The 21,749-nt window shown below is 37.4% G+C and overlaps 1 protein-coding gene across 3 annotated transcripts in view; it reads left to right on the top strand.

Annotated features, from left to right (window-relative positions):
- Positions 1-21,749, top strand: part of Efemp1 (EGF containing fibulin extracellular matrix protein 1) — a 61,393-nt gene that overhangs the window by 33,659 nt on the left and 5,985 nt on the right. For all 3 annotated transcript variants that reach the window (XM_048352892.1, XM_048352889.1, XM_048352890.1), the window contains exons 5-10: positions 10,501-10,623; positions 14,224-14,343; positions 16,163-16,282; positions 17,393-17,512; positions 21,118-21,241; positions 21,325-21,520. In XM_048352892.1, the coding sequence (XP_048208849.1) occupies positions 10,501-10,623; positions 14,224-14,343; positions 16,163-16,282; positions 17,393-17,512; positions 21,118-21,241; positions 21,325-21,520 (803 nt within the window). The remainder of the gene's footprint in view (positions 1-10,500; positions 10,624-14,223; positions 14,344-16,162; positions 16,283-17,392; positions 17,513-21,117; positions 21,242-21,324; positions 21,521-21,749) is intronic.

Genomic DNA, 21,749 nt, shown 5'->3' on the forward strand with positions numbered 1-21,749 from the left:
ACCTGAAGCTACTCTAAATTCCTAACAAGTATACAACTTTACAGGTACACAGTAGTGTATTTAAATATTGAAGAGAACTTTCTATCCATCCTACTCCACTTAACAGAGCCCTTTGATCCTGTTCAGAAAAATGAATTCATTTTTCAGACTATCCTTTGATCCTACAGATTAGAGGAAAGGAGATAATAGAAAGAAAGAAAGAAAGAGAGAGAGAGAGAGAGGGAGGGAGGGAGGGAGGGAGGGAGGGAGGGAGGGAGGGAGGGAGGGAGGGAGGGAGGGAGGGAGGAAGAGAGAGAAAGAGAGAAAGAAAGAGAGAAAGAGATAAAGAAAGAGAGAGAGAAAGAGAGAGAGAAAGAGAGAGAGGGAGGGAGAGAGAGAGGGAGGGAGGGAGGAAAGAAGGAAGGAAGGAAGGAAGGAAGGAAGGAAGGAAGGAAGGAAGGAAGGAAGGAAGGAAGGAAGGAAGGAAGGAAGGAAGGAAGGAAAGGAACGACAGAGGATGAAAGATAGACTTGTGATGTTGTACCCAAGGGGGAAAAATAGATATTTTGGATTTTATGGTTTATGATTTTATGATTTATGGTATACCATTTGCATATTCCCAGTGTCAGGAAGCTCATTACATCATGAAGGGGGAAGAGATTCGAGTTATAAAAGTAATACTTTTTCCAATGGCACTCAGGAAATCATCAAGGTAACCATTATTTCAGATTCTTAAAACCAAATGACATCTCAGAGAATACACAGTCCGAATTTATAATCCCATGAAGGAAATATAATAGTTAAAATGCCCTAGGTTCATTGTAAATCCAAAAGCAGTGGGTGCTGGTGGCTCACCCCTGTAATCCTAGCTACTCAGGAGGCTGATATCTGAGAATAGGGGTTGGAAGCCAGCCCAAGAAGCAAAGTCTGTGAGGCTCTTATCTCCAATAAACTTCTCTGAAAAATCCAGAAGTGGTGCAATAGCTCAAGTGGTAGAGTACTAGCCTTGAGCAAAAGAAACTCATGGACAACAGCACCCAAGCTCTGAGTTTAAGCCCTAGGACTGGCGCGCGCACACACACACATACATACACACACCACACACACACACACACACACACACACACACACACACACACACACACACAATTTCTCAAAAGTATAAAACAATAGTGTATATGCTAGCTTTCAGAAATCTTTAGACTTGAAACACTCATGGGGCCAGTAGTTTTACTGAACAAGACTTCCCTTATCCCCTAGAACTATTAGGCACTTGACCAACTAATACTCAGGAGTTATTTGAATACTCAGAATTACTCTTCTTTGCAACACTGAATGCTTTTAACACAGAAAGGTGGGGTGGGAGAATCCCACAGTCTACATAAACACAATTTAACAGAAAATTACATTTAAGTTTGTGGGGTAATTTCTGAATAACTTGGGAAAATGTTAACACAGCACAAATTTAAAATTAAAAAAAAAAAACAAGAAATCAAATTGTTTTTGGTGAATGGTACCTTATGAAAGACTCACCTACAATCAGATAGTTGCCCATAATTAAAGTTTCACTTACTGGATAACATTATGCCTCAATGTTCTAAAAGAGGGTCTAAAGGGTCTTCCTTCTTGAAAGATACTTATACATTACAATGAACAATAAGTCAAAGATATTTTATCTGCTTCTCTGCTCAAGAAGGAGGGAATAAATAGCCACTTAGGATGAGATCTTTCCTTGTTACTCTATCTTCAAGTAAATTTGTCAGATGTTAGAGAATAAGTTATGAAAATTAACTTACAACTATACAAAGATATACAGTTGTGTATTGTATGCCAAATGAGAAAATGTACAGATATTCAATTTGGTTGAGTCTTCACAATGCTCTATATTAGGGTGAACATGGAATCTGTATTTCAATTTTTTGTCAATACTGCCAAGTTTAGAGAAAGAGTAATTGTTAACTAAGATGACCATTTGACTTGCAACATCCAGATTAAAAAATCATTAGCACTGTGCCATATTTGCATGTATCATCAAGCTAGCAATTTGTTTTGCTTAGTGAGGACATATAGATCATATTTAATATCACTATTGGTATGCTTAGGATTAAAACTACCATTTTACTATTTACCCATTTACTATTGCCTAAAATTTGTACAAATTTTAGCTTGCTTTTCTTCTTTTTCTTGCCTTCTTTGTAAATTGATGGAGCTTTTTGTTTGATTCTACTTTCTGTCTGTTAGCTTTCTAGTTTTGTGTTCTATTCCTTAAGTATTTTCCCTAAGGATTACTTGAATGTGTATCTGTGAATTATTTAAAATCTAAAACAAAAAAGAAGAAGAAATTCAAATTTTATCCTTTTCTGGATCAAACAACCTTAAAGAAAGGCAAACTCTGCTTACTCTCTTACCAACCTATATGTCATTATTCTTTTGTCATTCCATAATGAATACTGTATACACCCCTCAAATCTTAATATTATTGTACACTACTTAATATGCAGGCATTTGTAATTACTCATGAGTTTATCCTTTTCATTGCAATTTTGCACCAAAAAAGAAGAGAAAAAAGAATTTAGTAAAAATTCTTTATTGGGTACACTGGCATCCATCCTTTATCCTATCCCTCTGATCCATTTGAAATTCAGAAAAACATATGGAGAATTTTGTGCAAAAATATCACAAGTAAGATAAGATAAAATGAGCAGGAAAATACACATTAAAAGGCAACTGCACTGAGGGCAAGAGGCACAAAAGTACTTTATTTTAAAAGCTTCAGGCAGTTAATATGTTGGAGAAATACTGCCAAGTTACACTCACCAATTGGGAATGCCTCAACTTAGTGGGCACAAAAGGTGCTTATTGTTGAATGAATAACAAGTATAATGTAATTGGTCTCATATAATTAGGAGGTCACCAATTCATACTTGTTGTGATGGGCATTGTTATACCCAGGGACTATTGTGACTTCAAGTGATGATTTGCTTGAAGGAGTAAGCTTTGGGCTAGGGAGACTGACTAATCTGGCTGTAAATCCACAAGTAGAGAAGCCAAGAATCAAATCACAGTGCTTCTACAGGGCTTGGTGAATTCAGTCAAATGTAGTTGCTGTCCATTCAGTCCATCACTCTCCAGAGTTTGATTTGGGACCAAGGAGTTGGTAGGGGATGGGAAGAGGAAAAGTAATGTGGTGAGACACCAAGAAAATACAACTGAGATATCAGTACAGAAGTATACCCTAGTAGGTCAGAACAAAATTTCTCCAAAGGTCATAAAATTTGAAACAGATCCATAGCTTGTATAAAATATACTTTGAACCTTCACTTAAAAGGTCTTTATTTCTAGTGTTGAGCCACACTGAAACAAAGACTAATGGTACTGGTAGTAAAAAAACACAATCTTACCCTACATATTACAGATTGATAAATGGTTGTAGGATCCCAAATTTCTCAATATCTTTCCAGCATTTCTTTTTCCTGGTGGATAATTGGAGATAAGAGACTCATGAACTTTCCTTCTCCAGACTGGATTCAAACTACCACCCTCAGATCTCAGCCTCCTGAGTATCTAGGATTACAGATGTAAGCTACCAATATCCAGCTTTCCAAATGTTTTTTTTAATGGATAATTAAGTTTAAGAAAGAAATACGAGACTTTATCTGGGTATGATATATTCATAGATATGCCAAAAATATCCCTTGACACTAATAACCATTAATACATAGAAAACATATTTCCTTACAGCTCTGAAAACACTTTGCTGGTATAACAAACATGCTAAGAATTCATATGAAAGACTTTTTTCTGCTATAACTGATAGGCTCATTTGGTTTATGCATAGCACAGATGAGTTCACATTGATCATTCATACATTTACACCAGCTGGTTTTCTTCCCACCTTCATGAAGGACATGCCTTACCTTTTCCTGCCATCTTGCAAGCAAATATATTTATCTACTTAGGAAACTAGGTGAGCAAGTGCTCATTTGCAGTACAAATCTATCATCCTTTTTGAAAAGTATATGTAGCATGCTTTTTCCATGTGGGAAAGTGTATTGCAAGATTGTGACAGAACACAGTACAATATCTATTAAGTTCTTCCAGGATACTTGATGCATCACTCTTTTTGGTAATGTTTTTGTTTATCATTTAAAGCACACAAAATTATTAACAATCTGTTTTTCCAGAAATGATAAGAATCTAGGACTATAAATCTACTGCTAGCCGTCTATGATGACAATTCTCCTCTGTTACTTAATATCAGATTTATTTTTCTCCACTAAAATTGCTTAGCTTGGGTGAATTCAAGCTGATAATCTCAGAAGGGTGAAAAGCTAACTAGAACTGGGCATTTGGCCCAGATAAATCTGATTCCAGTACTATTAAAGGAGCAGCAAAGCAACTAGAAAGTCTTTGACAAAAATTGTTGATAATTGGCTAACAACTAGGAAGAGAAACAGAAAACTTGGAGAGCCATGAATGTTATTCTAAGTCAAAGAAAGATTCCAGGGAGGAATCAAGGTGCTATGGGGTTAGCACCACTCTCTTTAATGCAAAGGGGAAAAATAAATGTATAAGGCTACAGCAAAACCTCTTCTATCCAGAATTCTTAGAAAATAAGGCTTTGTGCCTACCTAAACTGCCGAAGCAAACTTGAAATCTTGGATTTGAAAGTCTGTTACCTTACTAATCTACACATCAATAACATTCTCCTTCCTCATCTTTAAATTGTGAATAATGTGATCATTTATTGCGCAGAGCTCTTATTAGGATTAAATGAGATGTTTCTTAATCTGACTTCCTAACCAAATAATAAATCTTTTCATGTTGCTATGCATTTATCTTTTTAACACCAATTTATTTTAGAATTTTAACAAATTTGTTTATAAAGTTACCATATAAGAATATTATATTATGTATTATATAATTATTCTTAATAAGATTGTCATTGAGATAATTAAATTTGTTCATTACTGTGGTAAGCCATTATAAAGCACAGTAAAGCAACAATGACCTTGGTTCTTGTTAAGATAGTACTTACCTTCCAGGATTGTTTTGAAAAATAAGATCAATATTTCAAACCTATAAGACCTCCAAGCCAATGAATCCTTTGTGCTTAAAATATTTCATTGATAGTATGGTCTTAGATTACATAGGAAGTGACAGAATCAAACCAATTTCTATCCCATTCTCCCTATTTCAGTGAATTGCTTTTACTAATTTTTGTTAGATTATTCAAAAGTAATAGTTCTGAATTATTTGTAAACTTAATGCAGCAGAAATTAGAGTGGTCTAAATTATACAGAATTCAAGCTGCAGATAATTTTTGCCCATAAAAACATGACTCCATGTCATGGTAACTTATCAAATCATGGAAAGAACATTGCAAAGATTAAAATATTGCATAAGAAAAAGAAAGCAGCATGAGTCAGGGGTTTGGGAAATATGAGTCAGACTAAAAGGAGCCAAAAACAGAGAACAAGGCCTAAGCAGAGACTCAATGGACACCACGGTGTCCAATGATGTGAATATCATTGCCTCTATTAGGTTTGAGAGAAAATCAAATATGTGGTTCCATCACCAAGGGGTCAGTGTGATAAAGAGACTAGAAGTGAGAATTGAGCAGAGACATTAGGATTATTTAAAGCAACTGAGGTTGCCAAAGTCAGCAAAAGAGGGACCCAAAATAGTATAAATCAATAAAAGGTAGTCTGTGGGCACATTTTTGAAGGATGAGCAAATAGCCAAATATTGCCATTAGCTATTCTTAATACATTAGGATGATGAAATGTATTGTGACATTTTAGGAAGCACATTCTCTTCTTTGTTATTTGTTTGTGTTAACAGAAGGCCATGACAGCACAATTCTAAGCTGTTTGCTGTAGTATTCCTTTCGAATTTTCTAATCTCTCACTAAGGCCTTAAATTCTGCTCATGAATTGAGTGAGCATTTTATGTGCCAGGCACTCTACCAAGCTCCTCTCATTCAGGCCCTGCAGCCAAGCTGGTTGGTTAGATCTCTGCCATTCCTCTCCTGCAAAGCAGCTGGGTCATTGTTTTCTAATGTGACCTCCCTTCTTGTAGCATCCTACCTCTTGCCAATCCACATATCTCACTTCAACTTGTACCTCAGAACTCTCTTCCTCTGGCAACTTTTCATGGCTGTTCACTTTTGATGCTGCTTTGCCTGTCCTAGACTCTATTACTTTCTGCCCTCAATTGTTTTACACTATCCCCATGGATTAATGTCTTGCCCATTTCACTGTGTTTGTCAGATCTTGCTCATTACTCTGCCTTCTTTTAATTTTAAAAAATACTGATCCTACTTTCTATAAATTCACCAATTCTCAGCAAACAGTAATGACTCATCCATCAATTAATTGAACAAATATTAAAAATACACAATATTATGCATTATGCCAGACACTAAATACATTTTTTAAAAAAAGAAGACATAGATTCCACCCTCAAAAAGCTTAAGTCTAGAGCACAGAGCATGTGTTAGATGTTTAGAAAGAAAAAAAAAAAGTATGCCTAGCAAGGTGCTGGTGGCTCATGCCTGTGTAAACTTGGCTACTTGAGAGACTGAGATTGGGAGGATTGAAGTTCAAGGACAGCCTGGGCAAACACACAAGACCCTTTCCCAATCAAGAGCTGGACACAATGGCATATTCTTGTCATCCCCATTTCTGTATGGCAGGCTGAGACTGGGAATTCTGTTCCAGGCCAGATGGAACAAAAAAGTTCAAAGATTTCATCTCCATAGAAAGAAGCTGGGTATGTTGGTATGTGCCTATCCCAAAGAAACCATCGGTCAGTGCTGGTGAAGCAAGTCCTGTTGTGGCTTTTCTTGGTTCTGAGTAAAGAAAAATACTATTGTGGCAATTAAGGGAGAGGGATTTTGGATTTTTGTTTGTTTTTATTAAATTACTTTAACTCAACAAAGATAAAAGTAATCCTTTTTAAAAGCTAAGTAGATCTGATACTGAGGAAGAAAGTTACAGTCAGGCAGTGGTGGCTCACACCTGTAATCCTTGCTACTCAGAAGACTGAAGCTGAGATTTGGGGATCAAAGTTCAGAACTAGGGCTGGGAATGTGGCTTAGTGGTAGAGTGCTTGCCTAGCATTCATGAAGCCCTGGGTTCAATTCCTCAGTAACACATAAATAGAAAAAGCTTAAGTAGAACTGTAGCTCAAGTGGTAGAGCAATAGCCTTGAGCAAAAGGAGCTCAGAAACAAAGGCCTGGGACTGGCAAAAAAAAAAAAAAAAAAAGATTAAACCCAGTCATATCAGACAAATCCAAGAGATTCATATTTACAATTAACTACCAAAAAGCCAGAGTGGAAGTGTGTTTCAAGTGAGAAAGTCCCAGATTTGAATGAAAAAAAGCCAATCAAAAACTTAATCTTGGGGCTGGGAATATGGCCTAGTGGCAAGAGCACTTGCCTCCTACCCATGAAGCTCTCGGTTCCATTCCCCAGCACCACATATATGGAAAACGGCCAGAAGGGGCGCTGTGGCTCAGGTGGCAGAGTGCTAGCCTTGAGCGGGAAGAAGCCAGGAACAGTGCTCAGGCCCTGAGTCCAAGGCCCAGGACTGGCCAAAAAAAAAAGAAAAAAAAAAAAGAACTCAATCTTGAGTTCAAATCTCAGTACCAGCACCCTCCCCCTCAAAAAATAAGTTACACAGGTTTGCATTTTTAGAACCTATTTCTTGATCCCACTGGAAATAGCCTATTAATAAATGATGAAAAATAAGAAAAAAATTGCAGGACATCAGGACTACAATAGTGGTTAGGCAGGTTGCAAAGAGATAGTTCAAGAAGAAAAGCTTCAGGAAGACCTCTTTAGAAAAGTAGCAGCCAACCCAAATCTTTGATCTTCTGCCAGCAGGGACAAAGAAAACTCGCCACATCTGAGTCTAAAGTGGCCATATCTCTCAGGGCTGTTATCACTGCAAATGCTAGCAAATGTTCTTGACATAAATCAATAAGAATTCTGCTGTCATTTCTGCAATAGCAAGTTATAAAGCTCTGAAGAAACCCCAGTAGAAAGCTTTTCACCAAATGCATATGAGAAAATAATAAAAGACATAAAAGGGGGCAGATTATTCCACAGCATGATTGTTGGACCATTGCATCGTACCAAGAAAGGACAGACTGTGTACTGACTTGAAAATAACTGTGATAACACTAATAATTTTCAAAACAAAAATATACCAAAGACCTAGATAAAACTTTAGAACCAGGTCCAAAGATTATGGAAGAAGGTGCTTTACTTCCTTATAAATAGTTTCATCTCTTCTCCATCTGTCTGGTAGAGTCTCTCTTATCATTTCCACACTCAGTTAAGAAACAGTGCTATCTCAAGAAAACTTCCTTATATATTTATAACCTAAACTCTCACACTGAATAGTAACAATTCTCCTTCAAAACATAGTGAATAAAAGAATAACAAGTCAATACTAAAGACCATTCTCTGAGCTTCTTTTTTTTTCCTTTTATGTCAGCCATGGGGCTTAGACTCAGGTCCTGGGTGCTGTCCCTGAGCTCTTTTACTCAAAGTGAGCTCTCTACCACTTTGAGCCATACTTTCACTTCTGGTTTTTTGGTGGTTAATTGGAGAAAGGAGTCTCACAACTTTCCTCTTCAGGCTGACTTTGAACCGTGATCCTCAGATCCCAGCCTCGTTATAAGGGTGAGCCACCATCACCCAGCTCTGTTAGCTTCTAAAAGGGAAGGCAAGAATTTAGGGATCTAAGTAATGATAGCACTTTTTTTATCTCTTTTAATTGATTCTTGGCTCACTCTTACAAACCACCATCCTGGGTCTGCCTCAGTGAGGATTGAAGACCTTCTAAATCTATCTTGGTTTTTATGCAAAATTTCCTGTCTAGGAATATGGGTTTAAAAAAAAAACACCATTTTTTTCAGTGAAGTTTAGTCTTCACTTGTTGGAGAACAACACCAAAATTGTGAAATGCTTTTATTTGTTCTACTTAACTTCATGATGTAGAAGATTTGAATACAAAGGTGATATAGCTAAAGCAAAACTGAATTTCTCTGAAAATGAACTGTAAACATGAGTGTACACACAAATTCATAGCCCATTTTTATCTGAAACAAACAAGCTCTCTAAATCATCTTCTTATGTTATGACTGAATATGTTTTACTTCCCTAGACCTGTGACCTCGCCTATTCCTTACGACACATTTGGGGAATTACTCCCAGAAGTAAAATGTTTTTAAGAAATATGTATTTCAAACTACACCATATTAAATGAAGCAAAATATACACAGATACAGAGGTTTTCTCATTTGTGGTAGATAGAATGTACATATAAATCTCTAAGTAAATATATTGTGTGGGGCCAGAGGGAGACCAATGAAGTGGGAAGGGACAGAATGCTGTCAAGAATTTTGTTATATACCAAAAAAATAAGAAAAGTTAAGAGAAGGTATGAGACAAAGGGAGGCAAGAATGTTGAATGGGATGACATTGAACAAGATGAGTTGTATCCAAAACTCTTTGTTAAATAGTATTTCTTTTGTACAGTTAAAGATAATTTTTTTACTTTAAGATTATCAAGCACCCTCCAAAAATAATTTACACCACCTTGAGAGCCAATTGAATCTTTTGCATTTTCAAATATGCAATAAAATATTTATGTATACAAGTAACTCTACCATTTGCAAAAAAATAGAGCGACAAGGAATATGTAATATTAAAACATGATTACACCCAGTCATTTGAGTAGATACTTAGAGATTTGACAATAGAAATTACCCAAAATGAAATACACACACACACACACACACACAAAACACACACACACAGTGGCAAAAGGAGATATATAACTCATTTAAATTTGAAAATAAGAACAATATCATATACCCTAATGGGTGCATTCCTATATAATAAAAGCATAAAACCATCTCAGAGAAATATTTAGTCATATTTGAAATGTTTCATTTCTTAACAAAACCACAGGAGCTGAGCTTACCATGGCAAAATGTTATCACTGATGCATACACTGGCATCTCTGAAGTTATTTTATGAGCACTTGTCATAATTTTAAACATTTCCAGCATATCAATGTTATAATGTTTTTCAAGAATAAAGTTAAGGGCTGGGGATATGGCCTAGTGGCAAGAGTGCTTGCCTCGTATACATGAGGCCCTGGGTTCAATTCCCCAGCACCACATATACAGAAAATGGCCAGAAGTGACGCTGTGGCTCAAGTGGCAGAGTGCTAGCCTTGAGCAAAAAGAGGCCAGGGACAGTGCTCAGGCCCTGAGTCCAAGCCCCAGGACTGGCGAAAAAAATAATAATAATAATAAAGTTAAAATTCAGCTTAAGAAAAACATAATCATGTTGAACCTGGTGGTATATGCCCTATAATACTCATGGGGGAGTGAGGCAGGAAGATCATCAGTTGGAGACCTTGTCTCAGAAACATCAAAACAGAGAGAACAATCTGTGTGTTCACAAGGAACTGAAATTCTGTGCTGGTGTCATTGGCAGACATCGACGAGTGCACTGGAGGGACACACAACTGTAGAGCCGACCAAGTTTGCATCAATTTGCGAGGCTCCTTCACATGTCAGTGCCCTACAGGGTATCAGAAACGAGGCGAGCAATGTGTGGGTAAGTCCCAGTGTTGGAAAGCAATGTGCTATCCTAACTAAGCATCTTCAGACATTCAAACCAAAGCATTCCTATATACAGAATTATAGCTAAAACTGCTTTCTCTTTCTCTTTTATTTACGTATTAATCTATTTTCCAACTACCAAGAAATCTTTAAAGTTGAGCTTATCCTAAATATAAAAGTAACAGATTAAGCTGAAATGGAAATCTAGCATATGAAAATAGGATTGAAAAGGCAATAAAAAATAATTTTGTATGAGTGAGTATAGCATTAACACACTAGCACATAGACTTCATTCACTGCCACAAAGCATGGAGCATAAGGTAAATGGTGGGTTAGAATGCCAGTTCCACCCCTACATTACTTTAAGGATTTGATTAACTCTTAAATTCTCTGTCTTGTTGCCTTGCAAATTGATTCTGGATAGCACATAATACCAATCTCAGGAGTTCATGTATGGCTGTGCTTAGAATGGCATCAGGCCCTGTGCCAAATGGCTAGCTAGCATCATCACCCAGTGAATTAATAGTCATTATACTGGAAGCCTCTTTCAGAGTTGCAAAGTTCATTATGTTTCAAGCCTGTGCTGGACCTAGATGTGCAAAGGCAAATAACAGTACATGCTTGACTTGAGGACCTGAGAGTGTCAGCTCCCTGAAAGCAGGAGCCAGGTTGGCTTGCGCCACTGCTGCCTCCCCCAATCCCGAAAGAGTGCCCACCAACACACAGTGGATATTGTACATGTGCACTTTGAATAAATGGAAGATGTCGGTATGAAGAGGCCAACTGGCAAATAGTGAAGTATTACAAAGCATTTCTGGATCAATCCTGTAAACCCAGCAGGCAGCTTCCGCCTCTATAATTGACTCACTCCCTCCATTTATTTACATACCACCTCTTACCACAGACCAACAGAGAGCCATTATTTTCTCATAAGAACAGAGGGAGAGAAGGCGGGGACAGGCAACCAGGATCAATTTTCACCTGAGAGTATGAACTGTTGACATTAGGATGTCAACACTGAGCTCCTTTTCAGCCCTGGCCCACTTTTGCCTGCCATAACCTGTGCCCAAATGCTGACATTGGTGCCCAATGCCCTTGTGAAAGACCCAAGATTTGCAGACCGAAGCTGTGATTGAGGATATAAATGTGCAGAAACTCCAGAGACCCAAAGTGTTACCTACTCCAATCCCAACTAACTCTAATTCTAATTACCTACATATGTGTCCTACTTCAATGCCTCTACACAAATTCTCAGCACAAGAAGATTGCCTCTTAGCAATCCCAGATCAGGGTTACCTCCTCTAGGAAATCTTCCATACTCTCAAATATAATTGGTTACTCCTGCCCCATCAAATTATGATTAGGTATCCTTTAAATTCCAATCTTTCAGACCAATATTTCTGTAAGGTAAAATAAAGACATTGTGGCAATGTCAGATTCTTGTTCTAAACATGTGCTCTCTCTTTCTGTATTTAGTTGTGGACTAGTCTCAATAGATCATTAGCCAGCAGCAGTCACTAGGTCACACTTGGAGTAGCACAGTTCTCCCCTTCTCCCTGTATCATTTTCTAATATGGATCTTACCATCTCATGAAGTAATTTATTTCATGCCTGTCTTTCTCATGACATATATCTATCATGCTGAATCTCCAGTGTCAAACACGGTGCTAGCAAATAACAATTTGATGGGGAATCTGCTGGTTGAGAAGATATGCATCATTTATTCATCAAATATATATTAAGGACTGACTTTGCTCCATGTTCTGTTCTAGATGCTGGGCCATGTAGTAAATAGATTGTATAAAACCATGGTTCCCTTGGAGAGATTATAAATGACCATTTATACAAGCTGTCTATCAATACTACTATCTGCCTAAGACACAAGGTGGTATGAAGAAGCTCTATCCTACAGTTGTTGTTAATTAGTATTAATTTTCCATTCATTCAATCGTATTTGTTGAACACTTACTATGGCAGCTTTTTTCCCAAAAATTAGACATACAGCAGTGAGCAAATAAAAATCTCTCTGCTACTATATGCCTCAGAGAAAGGAGACAAGTCTTCATTTCACATGAATGATCATTAGGGAGACAAGCAAATAATTGCATCACTTGATGTCAAGGGTTACACAGAAATATGAAGCAGATTAAGAGAACAAATAGAGTAGAATAATCTATTATAGATGTGGGGGAGAAGTAGCTCCCCCCAGAAGATCTTAAAAAACAATCTTGCATTTTTCCCCCAGTACCATTGACTCATGCCTATAGTCCTAGCTATGTGGGGGACTAAGAGCTGAGCATCAAGGTTCAGAGCCAGCCCAGGCAGACAAATCCATGCGATTCTTATCTCCAATTAAGCAGCAGAAAGCAGGAACTGGAGTCCTAGTTCAATTGATAGTGTGTCAGCCATGAGCAAAATAGCCAAGCAATGGAACAAGACTCTGATTTCAAACCCCATCTCACACACACACACACACACACACACACACACACACACACACATCATATGTCTTTTGAATAAGAGATCCTATTCATTTTACCTGCTCTGTTTCAGTAACTTTACCTACATCATGCAAACCTCTTGCATTATCACTTACAGAATAGTTACGTAGAAGCTTGAGAAGTTAAGACCAAGCTAGTACTTGTCAGAACAGAGATTCAAACTCAGTTTACCTGGAGGCCACTTGATCATACAGCCTTCCTTTAAAAAAAAAAATCCAACAGAACTCAGCATAGCTTTGCTTTGTTTTGTTTTACCCTAAGGCAGGGTAACTTTAAAGGTTTACCTTGTTGCACATGCATAATTGTTGTTTTAGACTGCACATGCCATGTTCGAGTTGTCACAGTGTGCAGTCTGAATTAATGACACATTGTTCTGCTTCAAAAATGATCCTAATCTGCAAGTTCTTAGCTGAGCATTTTATGGCTGGAAATATTTATCAGAGAAGGGTACAGGCTGGAACACTTCATCAAAATGTCAAAAGGGCATTCTCAAGAGGTCACTTGTTTAGCCTCTTTTCCTTCCACAATGTTCTTTCATTTGACCCTCACAAAAACTTCCAAAGATACACATGGCAAGCCTTCCTATCACATTTTACAGAACACCAAGAGAATGAACATTTAAATAACTTAGTCACAGACACCAGCTGAGCACAACCCACTTCTCATTTCTTTCAGTCTTGAATACATCATTCCATTCTTCAGTTGCTCTTTTTAATGCTTCTCATTTTAAATAAGCCGTGGCTCCCCAAACTGACATTCTGTGTATGAGGAATGGTCTTAATGAGAATCAGCCCATCCAGCCAGATTTCTTTACCACTGAAAGGGGTGTGCAATTGGTCTCTACTCTTAACACCTTACTTAACTATACAATACTGGCCAAAGTATATTTGAAATACATATACTCTAGTTTTAACAGGAAGGGAAAGGGGAATAGAAGAACAGGGAGCAGAGGGAAGAGGGAAGAAGAGAGATAGAAGGAAAGAGGGGAAGAAGAATTATTTTTTAAATGAGGTCTTCCCTACATAATGCTTTCTAGATCACCTCTGACAAGAACTTACAATAATTTGGTTCTTTGTGTGTGTTTGATCACATAGATATAGATGAATGCACAGTGCCTCCATATTGCCACCAAAGATGTGTGAACACACCAGGCTCATTTTATTGTCAGTGCAGTCCTGGGTTTCAGTTGGCAGCAAACAACTACACCTGCGTAGGTAAGCCTTTTGGGATTGATTTCTCTTTTTTTCTGAATATTTATTTATTGTCAAAGTGATGTACACAGGGGTTACAGTTTTATACGTAAGGAGGTTGGGTACATTTCTTGTCCAACTTGTTACCTCCTCCCTTATTTTAATTGTAAGAAAAGAATGGGAGAATGGTCATCAGTGGCTCACATCAGTAATCCTAGCTACTCAAGCTGGTTTCTGAAGATTACAGTTTGAAGCCAGCATGGGCAGGAAAAGTCCATGAGATTTATCTCCAGTAAACTACCCCAAAGCCAGAAATGGAGTTGTGACTCAAGTAGTAGAGCACTAGCCTGGAGCAAAAGAAGCTCAATGATAGCACCCTTGCCCTGAGTTTACCCACAGGACCAGCAAGAAAGGAAGAAATAGAAAGAGAGAGAAAAGAGAGAGGGGGGAAGAGAGGGAGGGAGGGAGGAAAATAGGGAGGGAGCGAGGCAATGGGGGTTGAATATGATCAAAGTATTTTACATGCATGTGTGAAAATAAAACAATAAAACCTACTAAAGATGGGGGAAAAGAAAGAAAAATAAGAATAGAGAGCTGAATTTGATCAAATTATATTATATGCATGTATGGGCATATCACAATGAACCCCCCTGTACAATTACTATATGCTGAACAAAGACAATGGGAGGGAGGAAAGGAAGAAGGAGGCCTTCCATGCAGCTCTTTAGGAGGCAGAAGCAGGAGGATTGGTATTTCAAGGGAAGCTTAGGCAAAGATAATGGTAGCAATAAAACTCTATTTCCAAAAAATCTAAAACAAGAAGGCTCAAGTGTCAGAGCACTTACTGAGCATGAGGCCCTGAGTTCAATTCACAACAATTAAAAACAACAAAAAAATGAAAACTCCATGCCATGGTATTTCTAGTTTTCTATGTTTCTGAGTGAACTGGTTCCATCATCCCATTAAGCAATCATAAAGCTGAAAAAACAATAGCTAATCTGTTTCTCAAAACACATCAGGATGTGAATGGAAAACTTTTTGAACCCGGGTTGTAGTTTTACCCTATGGGTGTATCAAAAAAAAATTCTTTTTTTGAGTACAGATCAATGCATGGATATACATACATCAATTAGTCAACAATGTATGATATAAATGCTGAAGGTGCCAAAGGGGTTGCTGAAAGTTCAAGTATATAAACTTTCCACTGAAAGCGCATCTGATTTTTTACATGCTTCTTCTTCCCTTTCAGAATGCAATGTCACGGCACACAATTATAAGATTTGCCTGACATGGAAAAAATTTAGGCAGGAAAAAAAATGTCTTTTCACAATATTTTCAGTGCCTCAGAGCATTGCAAAACTCTCTATGGGTCTCAAAGGCGTATGTTATAATTGTAATGGAATTTAACAGAAACCATTTAAAAAGTAATAAATAGCATAGATAAATCTTCACCGCAGCATGCTGAGAGAACGTATCACTATGAGTGTCTTATAACAATTATTTATAGGCCTGGCATTTTGAAACCAAACAACAAAAGAAAAATAGATCCTGGAATGTGTATTTATTAGAAGCATTAAATTCTTTTGGGAAGACTTATCAAGCATCAAACTTACTGTCATTCCCAGGGAAAAAAAATTCTTGTATTTCTAAAAGAAGGATATGACAGACCTTTAAAGTTGTTCCAACAAATATGAAACTGAATGGATGCTCTCCAATGAGCTTCTGCAAGGCAAAGAATTCAGCTGGGGAATTACTCACTTATCATCAGATGATATAGGTACAAAAAGGGAGGATATGTTCAAAGATAAATATATACATATATATTTTAAAACTTTCCTTGCAGACATAAATGAATGTGATGCCAGCAACCAATGTGCTCAGCAATGCTACAATGTTCTTGGTTCATTCATCTGTCAGTGCAACCAAGGATATGAGCTAAGCAGTGACAGGATCAACTGTGAAGGTAAAAGGCTTTCCCAATCATGTGCATTAAGAGTCATCTTTATTTTTTTTTCAAATTTTTATTATCAAACTGATGTACAGAGAGGTTACAGTTTCATATGTTATGCATTGGATACATTTCTTGTACTGTTTGTTACCTTGATTTTGCTTTATTGATATGTACCATCTATGAAGACACAGTTTTATTCCTGGAAATTCTATTCTAAAATCAGATTAGTGTAATTCAGTTATAACCTTTGCTTTTTAATATATTACCGAGAGCCAAAAAAAATACTGAAATAGTACAGGCAGGCTAGGTGTAATTATTAGAAAAGAAACTCTGGTGGTTTGCATCTCATGGTATGGCATGGGCACCTCCTTGGAGATTGTTATTCAAAATGTGAGACCTCAACCCAGACCTTCCAAATCTGAATCTGTATTCAACAAGAATGTCAGGTAATTGCCATGCATACTTAGGTTTGAGAAGAACTAAGGACATGTCAAAACATTACAAGAAAAACAAAGAAAATTGGCCCCTAGCTTTATTCCTGCCACTGTGTGATCTGGACACATTTCTTAAGCTGCCTGCAATGCCGTTTAAGATGTCTTGTTCTCCCATTCAAAGCAAGGTATAGGGATACAGTTGTTCAGAAATACAAATCATTTTCCCCTAAAGGCTGGACCCTGCCAAGATTTCACCTCTAGAAACTTGCACAGGGATGGACTTGGAGTTCAAAACTCGGATGAACTCAACAGCAGCCACCCAATTCCTGAGGCAGCATATGCAAATCTGCTTCCTGGGTGGATCTGCAGAGCCAAAGTGAAGAGCAAAGTGAAGAGCCAATTCCATCTGTCTTTCCAGCTGGTATAATTAGCCTCAGGGAGGGCCACACTGTGGGCAAAGACTCCATGAATTTGATGTGACATAAACTATCCATGTTGTGAAGCCAGAGGGAAATGAACTGATAATGTTCCATGTGGCCCTGGAACTCCTGATAAAAAGCCTTGTATGTCTTCTATTTTCCAGTCTGTACTGTTTTTCCTCTCTTTAGCTCATCTAAAATATTTATTTACAAAGTAATAACATACAAGTTTTTCAACATCGTGTCCTTGCTTTTGTCTAATGACACAGACATTGATGAATGCAGAACATCAAGCTACCTGTGTCAATATCAATGTGTCAATGAACCTGGGAAATTCTCTTGCATGTGCCCCCAGGGATACCAAGTGGTGAGAAGTAGAACATGTCAGGGTAAGTTCATTGCTCTCATACATGTGAAGTGTTCTTTATTAGCCAGGAAAAACATAGAGGAGGTAATAGGATTCTGCACAATCTTGAACAAATCATCAAACTTTTCTAAGCATCAGCTTTCTCTATTTGGAAAAAGGGAGCATAAGAACGAAGAAAAGCAACATGTATAAATAATTTATAATCTCTGAACCTTTAAAAATTGGGATTTTTATGAACAATGTAAATGAATACTTAACTACTTAACAATGTAAATGAATCATACTATCTTTTCTCTAGAGGGTCCAATGAGAATTGGAAAGATGGCATACAAGGACAGTAAAAGCCTTTTTGAAGAAAAAAAGGAAGAGATCAAGAACAAAATGTCATTATTTGTATAATAAACATATTTATATAAGTGTTATATAAATGTTCATTGTGGCAAAATATTACATTCCAGTGATCTTACATATTAAACCCTAATTCAGGAAAATGTTAGTGAAATACTTTAACCAATTTCTTGAAGTTCTTAAAGCAATTGTCTACGTGTTTCTGATCATAAATGAATTTAATTCTCAGCAAAGACAGAAACAAATCAGTGCACAGTAAGATCTGATATACAAAATCATTTATATCTTATTAAGGCAAAAAATGCACTGAAATTGCAAATGGGGGTTATAACTATTGCTGTGTTGAAAGTAAAATTCAAGATTTCAATTCTTACCCTCCTCCCAAAGGTTCATCTGCGATATGTAATAACTTTTCTATTTTTCCATAGGTTTGCAAAAATGAGAACTGTGCAGATGTGGGAAGAGAAGAGGGAGGCAGGGGTGGGCAGAAGAAGAAGAGAGGAAACTTGGGAGGGAGGAAGACAGAGAAAGAGAAAGAGGAGATAAAATATACATACAGACACATGTGCATCTAGTATTTAATAATATTAATTTCTGAAAAAACTTTTCAGAATAATTAAGCTGTCAATTATGTTAGGTTCTAAATTACTGTAATTATTTAGTAATAAAGTTTCAGCATTGTTTCCTTATGCCACTGTTGGACTCCATATTATGAACCAGTCTCAGTTTTCCCTATAGCTAAACACCCTTCATTTTTTTAAAAGGGGGAGGAAGAATAAAAGGAGACAGTTGTGACTTCTGAGGAATCTGGTTTTCTGTTTTCAGTCATAGTCATTCCAAGAAGAGACATCTTATAACTGACACTTGAGAAAGTGCATACCTTTTCCATTCGCCTTCTGGATTACAGATAATTTGTGCTACATGGAAGATAAAATAATTTTTTCCATCAAAGAATCAAAGACAAAGAATTTTTTTCCTATTTAGTGTCCCTTGCAATGCCTGTCATTGGGCTGGGGATATGGCCTAGTGTAAAGTGCTTGTCTCGCATACATGAAGCCCTGGGTTTGATTCCTCTGTACCATATATATAGAAAAGCCAGAAGTGGTGCTGTGGCTCAAGTGGTAAAGTGCTAGCCTTGAGCAAAAAGAAGCCAGGGACAGTGCTCAGGCCCTGAGTTCAAGCCTTAGGATTGGCAAAAAAAAAAAAAAAAAAAAAACCGAAAACAAAAAACAGATGCATGTCATTATGTGAACTTGAACTGGCCACTTATTTGTTTTTCTTCTGTTTCAAATGGAGATAGTATCTTTCTTGCCCATCTCTAAAATGAGTATAAGAAGCAGCTTAATTAACTTATGTTCATCAAAGCTAGATACTCCTATGCATTAATATTTGGTAGTAAAAGTATTAAGAGTTGATACAGTAGCCCTTGCCCACAAAGAATTGGTAATTTAATAGAATGTTTTAATGCACAGATTTTAATAATGCCGAGCAGAAAGCAATAAAGCATTAAAAGGTGAAAATTGTGTATAAGATCATATTACAGTGCCTGGCCTATGCATGGTTTACAACAGGACTCAGTAAATTACTTGTGTAATGAGAAAATTAATGAATTTGAACTGGATAAAACACGAAATGGAAAAGGAGATAAACCTAGGTAGAGAAGTAGATATTGTTACTGTTATTATAAAAGTATGACTGTGTCAAGCACACTGGCTCACACCTGTAATGATAGTTTTACTCAAGAGATTGAGATCTGAGGATTGCAGTTCAAAGCCAGCCTGGGCACGAAACTCTGTGTAACTCTTATCTCCAATTAAATACTAAAAAGCTGAAAGCAGAGCTATGACTCAAATGGTAGAGTGATAGCCTGAGTGAAAAAGATCAGGCCCTGGCCTGAGTTCGATTGCCAGGCAGCAATTATATAAAATAAGTAATTGTACCTAGGCCTTGCATTCAAGCTCCAGTACTGGCACACACAAAAAGTATGACTTGCTAGTAAAAGTGACTTTCCAAATGTCATCTAGGATTTCCTAATAGCCAAATTTAAAATCAGTTCTTGTCCACCCAGGCCCTATCCACAGTCCTCCTTCCCCGGGCATTCCCCCTCTGCTTCTTAGACACTGCCTTTTCCTGGTTTACCTTCTATCATCAACAGCCCCTTCTTCTACAGAGTCTACTTTTTAGCTCCTACTTCATACAGCTGTACTTTATAGCTCCTAATCCACTGTACTTCTTCTGAACCCAACACTCTTCTCCCAGAGTGTCAGCTATCCTTGCATGCTTTTGCTTACTAAAATTTTTAGCCTTTTTCTTTCAGCTGTCCTTTCTGTGAGTTTTGCTTGCTGCTTTCTTATCCTGGAAAGCTTTCCCCACCCTAGGCATGAAAATTACATCTAGGCATCACCCTTCAAGGCTAGTTGATAAGCTTATTCCATCATTAGATTTCCCTAATCCCCCGGAAGAATTACCAATTCTTCAAGTCCTCTAGTGCATTTACCTATTGTTTTTAAATTCACTTTCATTTTATACATAATTGCTGCCACATCTATTTTCGCAATTAAATTAGCATCTCCCTGGCAAGAACTGTTGAGGGTTTTTGTTTTGTTTCACTTTTATGTAAGCAGAATCAGTGTTTAGCATTTGGCTTTGAATTCAACAGGTGAACTTTTTTTTTACTTTTTTCTTTTGTAAATTTTATTTCTTTGTAAAGATGATGTACCCAGGGGTTACAGTTACATAAGGTAATGAGTACATTTCTTTTCAAACAGTTACCCCCTCCCTAGTTTTCTTCTGATTTCCCTCCCACCCCACCCCTCTCCCCTTCAATGTAAAGTTCATTTCCAACTTAGTGTCTATGTCTAGAGAGTACTGCTGCTGCATTGGTTCACCTTTTGTCCCACTGTTTCTGTGATTCTCCTCTTCCCCAAAACAAATAAATTCATATACAAGACAAAGGATTTGGAAATCAGAGTGACAACAGGGACTAAAGGAGGGAGGGGGGATGAAAGACAAAAGAAATCACTGCAAACAGTACACTAAATTTCAGAAGAAAAAATCAGTTCTTAATAATACATTATGACTTGATGCATATTAATCTGATCAAGGTGGCTCATCTGTCCTGATTTTGTCAAGTGAATTCTGATCTCACCCAGGCTTGTCTAATAACAAATTGAGCATATAGTCCAGATACCCACACAACTCCTTTCTCACAAACCAGAATCTACCACTTAAACACTTTTCATAGATCCACTCATTTTTTTTAACCCTTCGTCTCTACAGATATAAATGAGTGTGAGACTACCAATGAATGCCGAGAGGATGAAATGTGCTGGAATTATCATGGCGGCTTCCGCTGTTACCCACGAAATCCTTGTCAAGATCCCTATGTTCTAACATCAGAGAAGTAAGAATCATCAGAACTTTTGAAAGTAGGAATTTTGTGGTCCTCCCCAAGTCAAACCAGTCAATATTTTTTTGTCTCTGCAGCCGATGTGTTTGCCCAGTCTCAAATGCTATGTGCCGAGAACTGCCCCAGTCCATAGTCTACAAATACATGAGCATCCGCTCTGATAGGTCTGTGCCATCGGATATCTTCCAGTTACAGGCCACAATGGTCTTTGCCAACACTATCAATACTTTTCGGATTAAATCTGGAAATGAAAATGGAGAGTTCTACCTACGAGTAAGTATCTTGAAGGAGGCATTAGCTGTTGAAAAAAAGATGGTAGTTTGTTGTCATATAGTGTGCCCAAAAGAGCTTCATGTATAAGCATTAGCTCATTTAATGCTCCTGGTAATACTTCCAGTTAGATATTAATATTGATCATCTTTCTCAGAAAAGAAAAGTGAGACTCAACAAGACTAAATGCTTCCCTAAAGACACTCGAATTCCAAGCTGCACACTCCAATAG

Source organism: Perognathus longimembris, chromosome 8, assembly GCF_023159225.1.
Source record: "Perognathus longimembris pacificus isolate PPM17 chromosome 8, ASM2315922v1, whole genome shotgun sequence".
NCBI classification, from domain to species: Eukaryota; Metazoa; Chordata; class Mammalia; order Rodentia; family Heteromyidae; genus Perognathus; species Perognathus longimembris.